The 12,597-nt window shown below is 58.9% G+C and overlaps 1 protein-coding gene across 2 annotated transcripts in view; it reads right to left on the bottom strand.

Annotated features, from left to right (window-relative positions):
* Window positions 1-1,157: 1,157 nt before the first annotated feature.
* The window catches only part of CTTN (cortactin), a 29,705-nt gene continuing 18,265 nt past the window's right edge, over window positions 1,158-12,597 (bottom strand). For both annotated transcript variants that reach the window (XM_033120298.1, XM_033120297.1), the window contains 6 exons: window positions 11,386-11,455; window positions 9,393-9,541; window positions 6,577-6,666; window positions 4,482-4,656; window positions 3,634-3,705; window positions 1,158-2,373 (listed from right to left, as the gene is read on the bottom strand). In XM_033120298.1, the coding sequence (XP_032976189.1) occupies window positions 2,237-2,373; window positions 3,634-3,705; window positions 4,482-4,656; window positions 6,577-6,666; window positions 9,393-9,541; window positions 11,386-11,455 (693 nt within the window). In that variant the 3' untranslated portion in view covers window positions 1,158-2,236. The remainder of the gene's footprint in view (window positions 2,374-3,633; window positions 3,706-4,481; window positions 4,657-6,576; window positions 6,667-9,392; window positions 9,542-11,385; window positions 11,456-12,597) is intronic.

Genomic DNA, 12,597 nt, shown 5'->3' on the forward strand with positions numbered 1-12,597 from the left:
TGGTGGCCGTGGGTGACCCCCGGCTCCTGTAAAGGGAAGGGCGCTCATTTGGAGTGTCTGTGATCTGCACCATCCCATACCTTCTGGGGACGGTGAGAGCAGCTTTTCCAGAAGCCTCCACATCCTCGCTCTGCCACACGAGCGGCCCATGAGAAGCCTGCCCTTCGCCATGGAAACTGGGACAACACCTGGCCCCTCCGGCGTCCGGGGGGCTCCAAAGCAGGAACTGCCATGACCAGGAGCGAGGACCACTCAGCCCGTGGTGTCCCGCATCTGCCTCCTGCTCCTTGTCTAACCAGCCAGCGGTGGTCCGCCCAGGGCAGGTCCAGGAGCCGGGGTGCAGGCCTCCGAGCTCGCCAAAGCCCCTGCTCAGAGCTGCTGTTTCCCCCCACGTTCTTCCTGCATCCCAAGGAAAACACTGCTTTTGGCCACAGTGAAACCAGCTGGGGATTTAGTCTGAGAATGGGACTTCAGAAATGATTTTAATACTGTTTTCCCCCCTTTCTTCCTCTCTCCTCCCCCTCCAGTTCGAGCCGTTGTCTCTCAGTCCAGTTGTGTAGGACGCAGCTCCCTGGCCACGCTGGTGTTAGGAGCCTTGTGCTCCCCGCCTCTCCCCCCGGCTGAGGCAGTCGGTCGCCGGTCATTGGTCGGCCACTCACAGCATCTCACGGCAGCTCTCGCCTGCCGGCCGCTCACGATGGCTGCCGGCCGTTCACCGTGTCACACGGCAGCCCACGCCGACCTCCGACCCACAGCAACACACCAGCTCCAGGGAGAGCTGTGGTTCACAGTCTTAGCTGTAGAGGGCGCAGCTCACTGGCCCATGTGGGAATCGAACCGGTGACCTCGGCGTTAGGAGCACGGCGCTCCAACCACCTGAGCCACCGGGCCGGCCCTCAGAAATCATTTTTAAATAGAGCATTTCCTATTCTGCGTGGAACCCTTATCCAAAAAACTGACGATGTGCGAGAGTAATACATTCCGCCTCATAAAGATCGCCCTTTTGGGAGCACGCCGTTAGTGGGCTCCGTTAGTTGGTCGGAGCTGACAGAGGGGAGATGCTGCTACCACTGGGCTCGGGGGCCAGCGAGCGGCGTGGGGCTGCCAGTAAAGCCGCATTCTTCCTCGTCAACCAAAGGCCAGAGCGGGTCAGCAGCCAGTGGATCAAAAAGAGTTTATTTTCAATATTTAATTTAAAAAAATCATACCTATGATGTGTGCTACAGAAATTTACATACGGTGATTGCATATAAACCCGACCGAATTGTGGGAAAGCGAGGATGACACACAACTGCCCCTCGGGGAAGAAAACGCCCGCCAGTCACTGTCCCAGACGCCGGGAGCACCGCTCCTGCTCGCTTCCTGTTTTCAGCAAGTCAGTCACATTTTACTGTCACTCAACATGATGCTTTGGCAAAACAGCATGGCTCCCTCCCTGGGAAGGCGTTCCTGGCAGTTTACGAGAAGGAAGGCACCTGTGTCCGGCAGCAAAGTGGCCTGTTTTCCGTCCAACAGACACATGTCCCAGTGACATGAGCCACGTGCAGGCCCCCAAATCCCGGAGATGGAGAAAGCGGCGGGGGCAGTCTTGAAGGGACTGGGTGACACTGCACTGCGGGGGCAGAGACAGGGGCTCAACAGCCCCGGGTGGCTGGGGCGTCCAGGGGAGCTGAGGGACCGACAAGAAGGGACACGCGGGACAAAGCGCGGGGTTGCTGCTGAACTCGTCTGTGGGATTTCAGAGAATGAAAGGCTTTCCACCTGGAGTTAAAGCTCGCCTACTTTCTAGCAATTTCCTCGATTCAGACTGTCGTGCCCTTCCCTCTTCCTCCCAACACTGAGACTCGAGGACTTCCTTCCAGGGACAGTGATCCGGGCCTAACAGCCACACGGCCATTGTCGGAGCGGCAGGCGATGAAGTGAAAGACGGCGAGTTTGTCACGGGCGCCCCCGCTGAACACGGGGACAAGGCCAGCGTGCACTCAGGAGAACTAAGGGTCCCTGAAGTGGCTCCACGTGACACTCAATTTGGCAACAAAAGAAAACACCTTAAATGCATAAAAACAATTCCCAAAGTCCTCCTAAGGAACACGATTACAATATATTAGCAAATTCTGTGGCATAAACATTTTCAAAAGCATCGGCGAGAGTATTAAATATAAAAGCAGTACGTACACTCCCCTCCCTGCCCTGAAGGGCCGACAGGCGGGCAGGACTGGTCGCGGCGGGCGGCTGCCTACTGCCGCAGCTCCACGTAGTTGGCCGGGAAGAGCCCGTACCTGCCCTTGCACAGGCCACGCCACCAGCCGTCATCGATCATCTCGATGTTGGTGATGACATCATCGGGGTCGAAGGAGATTTCATCATCGCCCGCTAAGGAAGAGGCACAGAGTGACGGTGACATTCAGCATGCCCTGCCCTGCCCTGCCAGGAGGAGGCCCACCAGCCCCAGGAGCCAGCGGCATCCCCCTGGGAGTTGGTCTGCGCTGGGGCAAGGGCTGTGGTCTGCCACACAGCCAGCGGCACGACCAAGATGCCGCAGAGCCCTTCCCACGCGTCGAGCACTGAGCCCACCCACTCTCAGGCCTGAAACGGTGTGCGGGGCAGGGACGTGAATGTGCCCACTCCCGACAGCCAGGCTTCTCGCTGCAGCGGGGCACTGAGGAAGAAGCTGAGGCTGGCATGGGAGGAGCGGGACAACTGGCGATGTTTGAAAAATGACGTCGACCCCTAAGTCTCCCAGAATCCACACACGTATAAATAAACGTACGTGTACGTGCATACATGGGGTAGGCGGTGCCAGCCACCAAGACAGGAGGCCGGACGGGAGTGGAGAAGCGCCCCAGCAGGGCTGGGGCTGCAAGTCTGAGGTGAAAGGACGCAGGGGGGCCACCAGGCTCATCAGCTGCACAGGGAGAAACGGGGACTGTGCGGTGGCATTTGGCCGACACCCACGGACCAGGGGACAGTGCACAGCACTATGTGGGACGGAAGGAGGGGTGACAGGTGTCGTGGGCCCGGGTGCTGCAGGGTGCAGAGGGCAAAGCATGTCTGGGGCCTCCGTGCCAGGAGGGCAGGGCCTCAGCTGGGCCGTGGGTCACCCCAGAGTGAAAGGTGCCAAGGACCTGAAGGGCAGGCAGAGGCTACGGGCTACTGCAGGTGGAGGGGACCAGAGGTGACAGGGAAATGCAGGGAACTCGCCCAAACGGGACAAGAGGTGATGTTAGGACGGCCAATAAAATGTGACCAGTCTGTAGACGTGTTTCAATGGTGACTTTCTCACCTGGAGGCTCGAGTGTCCTTTTATGGGGCACAGTGTCCTTGGTTTGGGGGAATTCACACCAGGGTTTTAGGGGGCATTGGGCATCCCTACAACTGTAGCTGCAGATGGTTCAGAAAATGACCAAAGGTAACGGGTGTGTGTACGTGCATGTATGCGTGTGCGTGCATGCGTCTACAGACAGAGAGACGGGACTTCTGTAACTGAAATTATTTCAAAATAAATTTTTTTTTTTAATTTTAAGTTATTTAAAACCCTGTACTAACACTTTAAGTCAGATTCGTACACGACGAGCTCCTGGGAAATGGTGCTGAGCCCCCCCCCCCCCCCCCGTGCCGCTGTGGGTCCCTCACCTGCTTGGTAGTCATAGAGCGCGATGGCTGTGATCCCAAGGTCGTTTTCATACTCGTCATAGGCGTTTTCCTCTAAAGAGAAACGGTTTTCACTGCTAGAGCCCTTCCCAAGGGCGGGGTCAGGAAGCGTCAGGAGACACGTGGCTGGAAGCGCTGGGAGCTACTGGGGACAGTGGGCTGTGGGGCGTCAGGCACCTTCTAGCCACAGGACTCCAGGTGTAAGGAGCGCACCCCAGTTCCCAGCGCTGACACCCCCGGTGACACCGTTATCTTGACAGGTATCGAGACAGCTTTCAGGGTGTGGTGTTTAAATTTTTAAGGTTTAGCACTTTCAGGAAGGGCGTAACATGGGAAGTAAATGGCCAGCGGGAGGCAGAGCTGATCAGACACCTCCCGCCACCCTCGGGGAACAGGTCCCGGCTCTGCTGATCCCAGTTCTCCTGTTACTCCCAGTGGGTGAGGGGCCTGGTTAAGTCTGGCCGAACACATTACAGGAAAGCTTGCCTTTGAAAATAGAGGCCGGGTGTACTGCTCACCCACCTAGACTACCTGTGAGGATTCAGAGGGCACGGAACCCATCTTTGAGGACCCCCGGACCCTCGGGCCGCCTAGGGCTGGGCTCTCCGCTCTGGAACACGCTCAACAGCAGAAGTCCCTTCCTCCTTCACGCCCATGTCTACCCAGCACCCCCAACACAAGCAGGGAGCTTCCTGGAACCCCCACAGGAGGCCGTACCAAGCCCCCTGAGGTCTAGGGGGGCAGGTTAGTCAACGGGGACGTGAGACCATGTTCACAGAGGAACTTAACGGGCACCCCTCCCCCGGGATCAGTGCAGGAGACCCCCGTACCTCCTTGGTAGTGGCCCGGGGCCTCCGTGGTTTCGTAGACGGCCTCGGGGGCGTAGGCCAAGCCCTGCTGGCTGCTGGCCTCTCGATAGTCGGTGGGCCCCTGGCTGTACTCAGGCTCAGGCTGGCCCACGGGGCCTCTGCTGCTCGGCTGCTCGGCCTTGAACGGGACCGCGTCCTGGGGGAAGAGTCAGGGAGACATTTCACGTGACCTGTGCTGGGTCTCTGACACACGGACCACTAAGTCCCAGGCGGGACTGAGAAAACAGGCTAAGGAGCCATTATCAGCTGACGTTTGGAGAAGGCTCGGATTCTAATCGTGGTACAGTACTGTCGGGAAGACCACGTGCCACTTCCTCCTGAAAAACCCCTCCTCATACCCCAACACCCTGAAGTCCTGCAGTAACTAGGCCCACACGCCTGCCAGGAACCGATGCCTGCGTCCCAGCGGCCATTTCCAGGCCCCCCAAAGCAGCGGAGGGCCGGCCAGCCAGCCCTCCTTCCTCTCACAGCGGCTTCACAGCGTCACTCATCGCGCTGCCCAGAGCAGCCCAGCCTGCAGACGGCGGGACTGTCCTAACCGAACCCTCAAGTGGAGGGTGTGACCAATGGGCCACCTGCAAGTGCAGACGAAATGCACAGCACTGACCCCTCACCGTGACTCCTGAGCCCCAACCAAAGTTCCGAGTTATTTCCCATCAACAGTGGCTTTACGCAGCCTTTCTGACCAGAGTCCATCTGAAGGAACCCTCGTGGCTCAGAAAAGCAAGGCCTACACGGAGAGGCCCCAGTAAGAGCCAGTGTCAGGCACGGGCTTCTCACGGAGGCCAGAGAGAGAGGGGACGCCACCTCCGGGCCACTGAACGGTTCAACTGCTAGGAAGTGACAGGCCCTGAGTCTCCTCTGGGCGAAGGGAAGACTGGACGTTAGAAGCCAGGCATGGTGTGGGGCTATCACGAGAAGGTAGTGGTGGGGACATCACAAGGACCATGGCGTGGGACATCGCCCTCCTCTACCTTCTGGCGACAGCCCCGCCCTCTGCACATCACGTGACCCGCCAGGGCTGCCGATCGCAGGACGCACTTCCCTCCACGCTAAGGACAGCATGTCAACCGGACTTCTCAAAGGAACAGCTTCTCAGTGACTGGCCCAGCAGTGGAACGTGACAAGGGCGGACGGCTCGAGGCCCCCCTTTCCACTGGATTAGAGCTACAACGCCACGTCCACACCTGCCCAGGAGTCTGGAGGACACAGCTGCCATACAGAGGAAGCAGCAGCTCAAGGAGAAGACCCTAGTGGTGATGAGACCGCGGTCCCCCCTCCCAGGACCCCCCAGGCCCACTGCCCCAGCCCAGAGCTCTCCACGGTCCTCGTCCCCTTTATGCCTCAGGTGAGCTGAGTTAGTTTTCATCCCTTGTGACTCAATGACCTCTGAGTGATGACATCCAGGTGAAAGAAGACAGGTGTGTGAACCAGGACAGTGGCTGCGGGGACAGAGAGGGGACGGGATTCAGGTCTCGACTGGGCGTGGTCCTGGACGGTGGTGCAGAGGGGCACCTGGGAGAGGCAGGTGCACGTACAGCTCGTGCAGGAGGCTGGAGACTGAGGTGCAGGGAAGGAGGGAGGGAGGCCGCTGGTCAGAGATGAGGGGAGCACACGGGGATCGTGTCGGCGGGTCTTTGGGACAGAGGCCATTGGTCACAAGGCTCTGATGACAGGAGAGGAGAAAGGGCCGAGGACAGTCTCCGGGCTGAAGGAGACGAGGGAGCTGGAGGGGCGGCCAGTGAAGGGAGGTCTCGTGGGAGAGAAGCAGCTCGGTGCTGGGGATGTGGGTTCTAGAAGGGAGTGTGGTCAGCGTGACAACAGCAGAGGAAGTGAGACCAGAAATCGTGACCCCGTGGCATCAGGAGACCTCACTGGGGGATAGCAGCTGGGGGAGGTAGGGGGGCCCAGCTGGGGTCCGCGGGGGGTAAGAGGCGTGCCGTGCGCTCCAGGCTGCCCTGTCAGGACAGGCAAAGCAGAGCGGTGGAGGGGATGCCTCTGTCCACGTGGCACGAGCTGGGAAGGGTGTCTGCGGAGTCGGAATGGTGACACCAACCTCATAGATGGGGCTCGAAGGCGGCCTCTCCTGGACGGGCTGTGGAGTGGGGGACGCGGGCGGGGTTTGCTTCTGGGCTCTGGCTTGCTCCTGCAACAGAAAGACAAGCAGCCGTCAGAACACTGCCGGGTCCCCCTGGATCACTGACAGTGGCCAGGAGATGGGCGCACCCAGATCAGGGCACACTCAGTGCCAGAGGAAAGAGCAGACCCCCGCATGGAGCTGAAGCACCCGGGGGTGTAAGTGTAACTCTGCTTTGAATGAAGGTCATGCTGTCAGCCAAGCACTGCCAACAGAGCCTCAGGGGCCCACAGGCCTCCTGCCACCACCATATAAACAGGTTTATGTGGCTCAGTCAGAAGGCAAGCGTGCTGTCAGAGCTGTGACTGTGTCCCCCCATTCCTGACTCAGCTGATTTAGACGAGGAGATCTGGGGCTTTGAGCTGATGCTATAATGCACCGAGGCTTTGGGGACCTTTCAAGTGGGGTGAATGTATTTTGCACGTAGGACGGACAGACATGAACCTTTGGGGTCCAGAGGCAGACTGCGGTGGACAGAATACTGGCCCCTCAAAGATGTCGACGTCCCACTCCCAGATCCTGAGTACGTAACCTCACGTGGCAAAAGGGAATGCAGACGAGAAGAAGTGATCAGGAAAAGTGCTGATGAACGGAGAGGCAAGAAGGGGCCACAGCCAGGACTGGGGGCGCCTCTAGCGGCTGGGAAGGCAGGGAACGGACTATCCCTGGAGCCTCCCCAGGAACGCGACACCTGTCAGAACCGCGTGTCGTTTTAACCAAGTTGTGGTCATGAGATGCAGCAGCCACAGGATACGGAGCTGGCGGCCAGGGGGTTGGCTTCTTCTCCATGTCACAGTTGAGGACACTGAGGTGCAAGACCAGTGAGTGGCACGCCCGGGACACCCACCAGGGAGCAGCAGCAGGCCCTCGAGCAAGCCGCCTCGGGAACGGGGACTACGGAAGTGCTGTCTCGTACAGAACTTCATCCGGCACAGCTCTCCACCCGGGGGACCCTGACCGATGGCGCCACCAGCAGTCACAAATCTGACATCACTCGGAACCATCAAACACGGGAGGCAGGAGAGTTTTCCTGAAGGGGCTGCGCCAGCAAGGGGCGGGGGGGTGGGCTTCCAGAGAGGCCGCTGGTTTCCATCTGAGTCCCCTGGACAAGGGTCTGTGACAGCCCCGGCTGGTACAGAGACACACCTTCTCGGGGGCAGGCTACCGAGCCTGAGTCACGCCCATGGGGCCCATGTTGGTGTCCCGCATGCCAGGGTACTGAGACGTGTGCCATTGGCAATCCTACTTGTGGGGCGTCTTCCCACAAACCACGAGGGTCCTGAGTGAGCAGTGCTGTGCTGGGAGGGGAGGGGAGACACCGGTGACAAGGGTGACAGGCTGGAAACAGGACAACACAGCGGAAGGGACAGCAAGGGAAGCGCGAAAGGAAAGAGGCTGGATAATGACCGAGCGAGGATTCTTCTCCAGCAGCCGATCCTGGGCACCGTTTGGATGCTGAAGGGACTCAGGGACAAGGGATCAAACACCAAGGTATAAAACGAGGAACGCATTAATTATTTGAAAACACGACCAGGATTTCGGGAAAAGGTGACTTATAGTGTCGATCTGTGTGTTAAACAACAAAGAAAAACCAACAAACATCTTACTAAACACCATGAAGGAGAGAGATCTTTAAAAGTTTCTAGCAATTTAAGGACTGATAAATGGTAACAAATTCATTATTCCAACTTCTGTGCGCGTAACGAGTCACGAGCCCGCCCAGACGACGGGTGTGCCACGCAGCCCGGGGCGCGGTGTGGCTACCCACCCCGGTGCGCGCACGTGCCCTCTGCGACGCCCGCACCCCAACATCGCCACGACACGCTTCTGAGAGCGCGTCGCTGTGGTGAAGCGGCACGTGCGTGCACATCCGGGCTTAGTCCATTCACTTCCTGCCTGCTGCATCTTAGTTTTCTCACCCTCCACCCTCCCTCAATGGCGTTTCCAGAGGCTCAGCCACTGACTGATGGGGGAGAAAATGCCCCCGGGGTAAGTAGGGCTTTCCAGTTTACCAAACAACTGCGTGTGCATTATTTCAGATTCTATGTCCTAACTACCCCAGCAAGAGTTGTGCAAGTGTTTCCACCCGCATTTTACAGATCAGTGAGCTGACCTGCCACCGTTAGTGGCTGCCCAGTGAGCAGGAGAGCATGAGAACCAGAGCCGTCAGCCATCCGGACCATCGGGAAAGCTCCAGGAAGGCCAAAGCCCACGCCGTCCTGCGTACTTCCTCCTCTCCCACCCCACTTTCTCTAGTGGACGAACAGTACGGAGCCCCACGAAGCAGCAGCTGACTAGGTGACAGGAGTAAGGGCTACAAAGGAGACCACCCTGCTTCTCACGGGGACCCCTCTTCTGTCCCCAACTTCCTCCCGGAAAGAGCGCGGGCTGCAAGGCGACGGGGGAGGACGGGGGCTGCTGGGGAAACCGGGACAGGAGCTCAGTGCAGGGAGAGGGCAACAGCGAGATGCAGACACGAAGGCCGACAGCTGGGAAAGACTCGCGGGCCACCGTGCACAGAACAGCAAGCTCAGCTGTCTACTAGTACCTGGTGGTCCACAGACTCGATACGTGCGGCTACAAGTTCAAGTTTCTAAGAGCGCAGACTTAATTTAAGCGGGAGTTCCAAGTGCTTCCTAGCGAAGCGCTCTGGACCAGAGGGAGCAGCCCAAGCCGAGGCCCAGGGCCCGCGCACGTGCACTCGCCGGAGCCCGGCGGCGCGGCCTCTCACTCACCTCCAGCTGCCGACGGGCCTCCTCCTGCTCCCGTCGCTCCTTCGCCATCCTCTGCGCCCTCTCCGCTTCCGCCTTCCGCCTGTCTTCTTGCTCTTTCTCCTTCGCGAGGTTTTCAAAGTTAGCTCTGATGTTGCTGGTTTTGCTGTTCACTAGAGGGGAGGGGAGGAGAGGTTTCCATCTGACGACAACACCCCCGTCTCCCCGACCAGCGCCACTCATGGGGTGACCACCCGTGGGAACGACCGCGAAGGGAGACGTCCCCGGATGCCGACCCAGCCCGGCCACCACGAACCAGCCCTGTGCCTTTCTGTCCACTGCAGTCGGGGGGATGGACGAATAGCACGAGCCTGGTATTTGGGGCACTTTTATATTCCAAACGGCGCTGTATGCTTCACCACCACACACTCAAGGAAAACAAACCCAACTTCCCGTAGTGATGCCCTTGATAAGACAGCAGAAAGTACTGATGTTGACCGAATCTCAGCCCTGGAGCACACAGCTCTGGATCTTTACAGTGACAAATGGGAGGGTACACACACTACTGCTGCTGAGCAGGGACGCTCGGCGCTCGTCACAAGGGAAACCGTGTGGACTGTCCGAGCAGCAAGTTGAACTCATGGACTCATGTCCGCTTGTGTCTGTGGCAGACATTTTTTCCAAAACAAACAAACAGAAAAGCCACTGCGGTAACTGCTGTCAATGGGACAATTCAGCTTTCAAGCCCCATCTGGAAAACGTGGACCTGCCACCATGAGCACGGCAATCTCCCAATTTTACTTAAAGACTTTCTGATACGATTGATGGTAACCTTAATGAAGGTAGTTTTTTGGATACTGTATAATGAACTGAAATTCACCATTGGGAGATCACAGAAGTCAGTGATGCAGTATTTTCCAAATGACCAGTATGAGTTACAAACCACGCTATGAGAGAACCACTCAGGCACTGCCTGGGTGGCCTCAAAGGAGAGCGCCCACAGGACCCGAGGAGGCTATGGTGACACCCTTCTCTTTCGCGGCGGCAGATCTGGATGAGTCCCTATTTTCTTCCTGAACATCCTGATTTGTCACAGCAGCAAAAGCTGTCAGAATCCAACTGTCTCATATGAAGGACATTTACAGAAATGCAAAACAGTGCCATCCTCCTACGTTTTGTTTTGAAAATGTACTTTTCTCATAAACAGTATTAACATGTGATGGTTTTATCATTTTGAATTAATAAAACTTCAGCATCTTCTGTTTATATCCTAACCCAGTAAAGATGAGCAGACATAACCCACGTCCACAGCTTCTCTCTGGGGTCCTCTATGACCTCACGCAAGCCCGTGTCCTGACCACCAAGTCTGAGCACCGCTGCCCTGGGCACCCAGTTGACAAAGGTGCCTTTCTTCCTACTTTCGGTTTATCACCACTTTCAATCATGGGTAAGGTTTTCTCCAGCTAACCGTACCGTGGAGGGCAGGGCCCCGGGACGGGACCGCGTGCCCCACAGGCGCTTTCACACGCAGCCGTCCCCTCAAGGTCAGACCACAAGCAGCCTGGTGCTGGGCCCATGAGTGGGGACAGGAGAGCTCGTCCCCGTCAGCGCGGGCGTCAGGGCACAGGCCTCCGGTCCTGGCCGCGGCTGACAGGCACACTGGCTGGCGGGGGCTGCAGGGGCTGCAGGGCCTCGCAGAACCTGGTCCCCGGCAGTGAGGAGGCGCCTGCGGACGTGCCAGTGACCAGCTCTGCTTCGGGAAGCACCCCCCAGAACAGACCCTACTGCCAGGGAGTTGCCACACACTGTGTCTGAAAGGCGCACTGACCCTCCGCGACACCTTCCATCAAAAGGGTCACCAAGGCTTTCCCGAAGACACGCTCCCATCAACGCTCCATCTCTCCCGCTCCCATCTGCCAATGACCCTCTGTCCTCGGCGTTTTCCCGGGAACAACCCCCAGCATGGAATTTCCTCCTGGGAAAACCGTAGTGCTGCTGGGGGTCTGCTAGGACTTACCTGCTTCCACGGGGACCGTCTTCTGGTAAGTGGAGGCTACCTTGGTGACATCCTCAAAGGTGGAAGCATTCTACCAAGACAGAAAAGGCGGATCAGGGGGCGCTTTCTCTCCTCCTCACACACCGTGACCCCTACCTCCCGCCCACAGATAGGTGGTTCCCTCTATCACGGTTAACAGGAGCCACACTCACTGCCACGCACAGGCCTCTCAACCTCCTGCCCGAGGCCACCTCCCAGGGACCCCACGTTCCTCGTGTCCCCCCCGGGGTCTCCCTACACATCCCCAAGATGCTCTGGTCTCTTCCATCTTAAAACAGCACCCCCCGTTTGGGCGACCACTGCGCAGCTTACCTGGACCACGGGGTGAAGGAGGCCGGAAGCGGCTGACTCCGTGGCTCCCCTCCCCACACAGCCCAGACCCCTCCAAACTCCCCCTCCAGACCCCGAAAAAAGCCCTCTCCAGGACTCGAAGGGCCACCACATCACTCAGACGTGGTCACCCAAACGTGACCACACCCGCAGAACCACTGCAGGGTGACCCCTCAGACCAGCACCGCCGGACCCGTGGGTGCCCCCATCTCACTGGGCGCCCTTCCCAGTCTCCTGCCACCAGCCTGACCACTGCCACCTGCAGGTGCAGCCCTGGGCCCGTCACCACTCTGCAGGCTCCTCCCCTGGTGTCCCACCAGCCCCCACTCCACACCTGCACGCACACCTGTCTGGCTGCACTGTCCTCACCTACGTGCGCCCGTCCCCCAGCCACCCGCCCTCGCCACGCCCACAGCTGCTCCTCCATCGCCCCCCGCGGTGGCCCTGCCTTTCTCCCCTTCACCCATGAAGCCCCGGCCACACCACCCACGCTGCTGAGGGCAGGGCTTCATTCCCACGCCCCCAACCCCGGCCTGAGCCGTCACCGCACCCCACTCACACCACAGAAGCCACCTTCCAACTGGGGCCACGGCCTCACAGCGCTGGCCCCCCAACGCCACGCCACGGCCCGGAGCTTCTAAGTCGGGTCCCGTTCATGCCACTCGCCCACCAAACCTTTCCGGGCCACTCAGAGCTCATCCATGAAGTGGAAACCTCACAGGGTCTGGTCTGCAGGCTCCGTGCAGGGGCCCCTAGCAGCGCCTCACCCCTGCCGCCCTCTGCAGTGCACCCCAACAAGCTTCTCTTAGACCCTCGGATCTGCAATGCCCCCGTCCCACAGGT

The sequence above is a fragment of the Rhinolophus ferrumequinum genome, chromosome 11 (assembly GCF_004115265.2).
Source record: "Rhinolophus ferrumequinum isolate MPI-CBG mRhiFer1 chromosome 11, mRhiFer1_v1.p, whole genome shotgun sequence".
Taxonomy (NCBI): Eukaryota; Metazoa; Chordata; class Mammalia; order Chiroptera; family Rhinolophidae; genus Rhinolophus; species Rhinolophus ferrumequinum.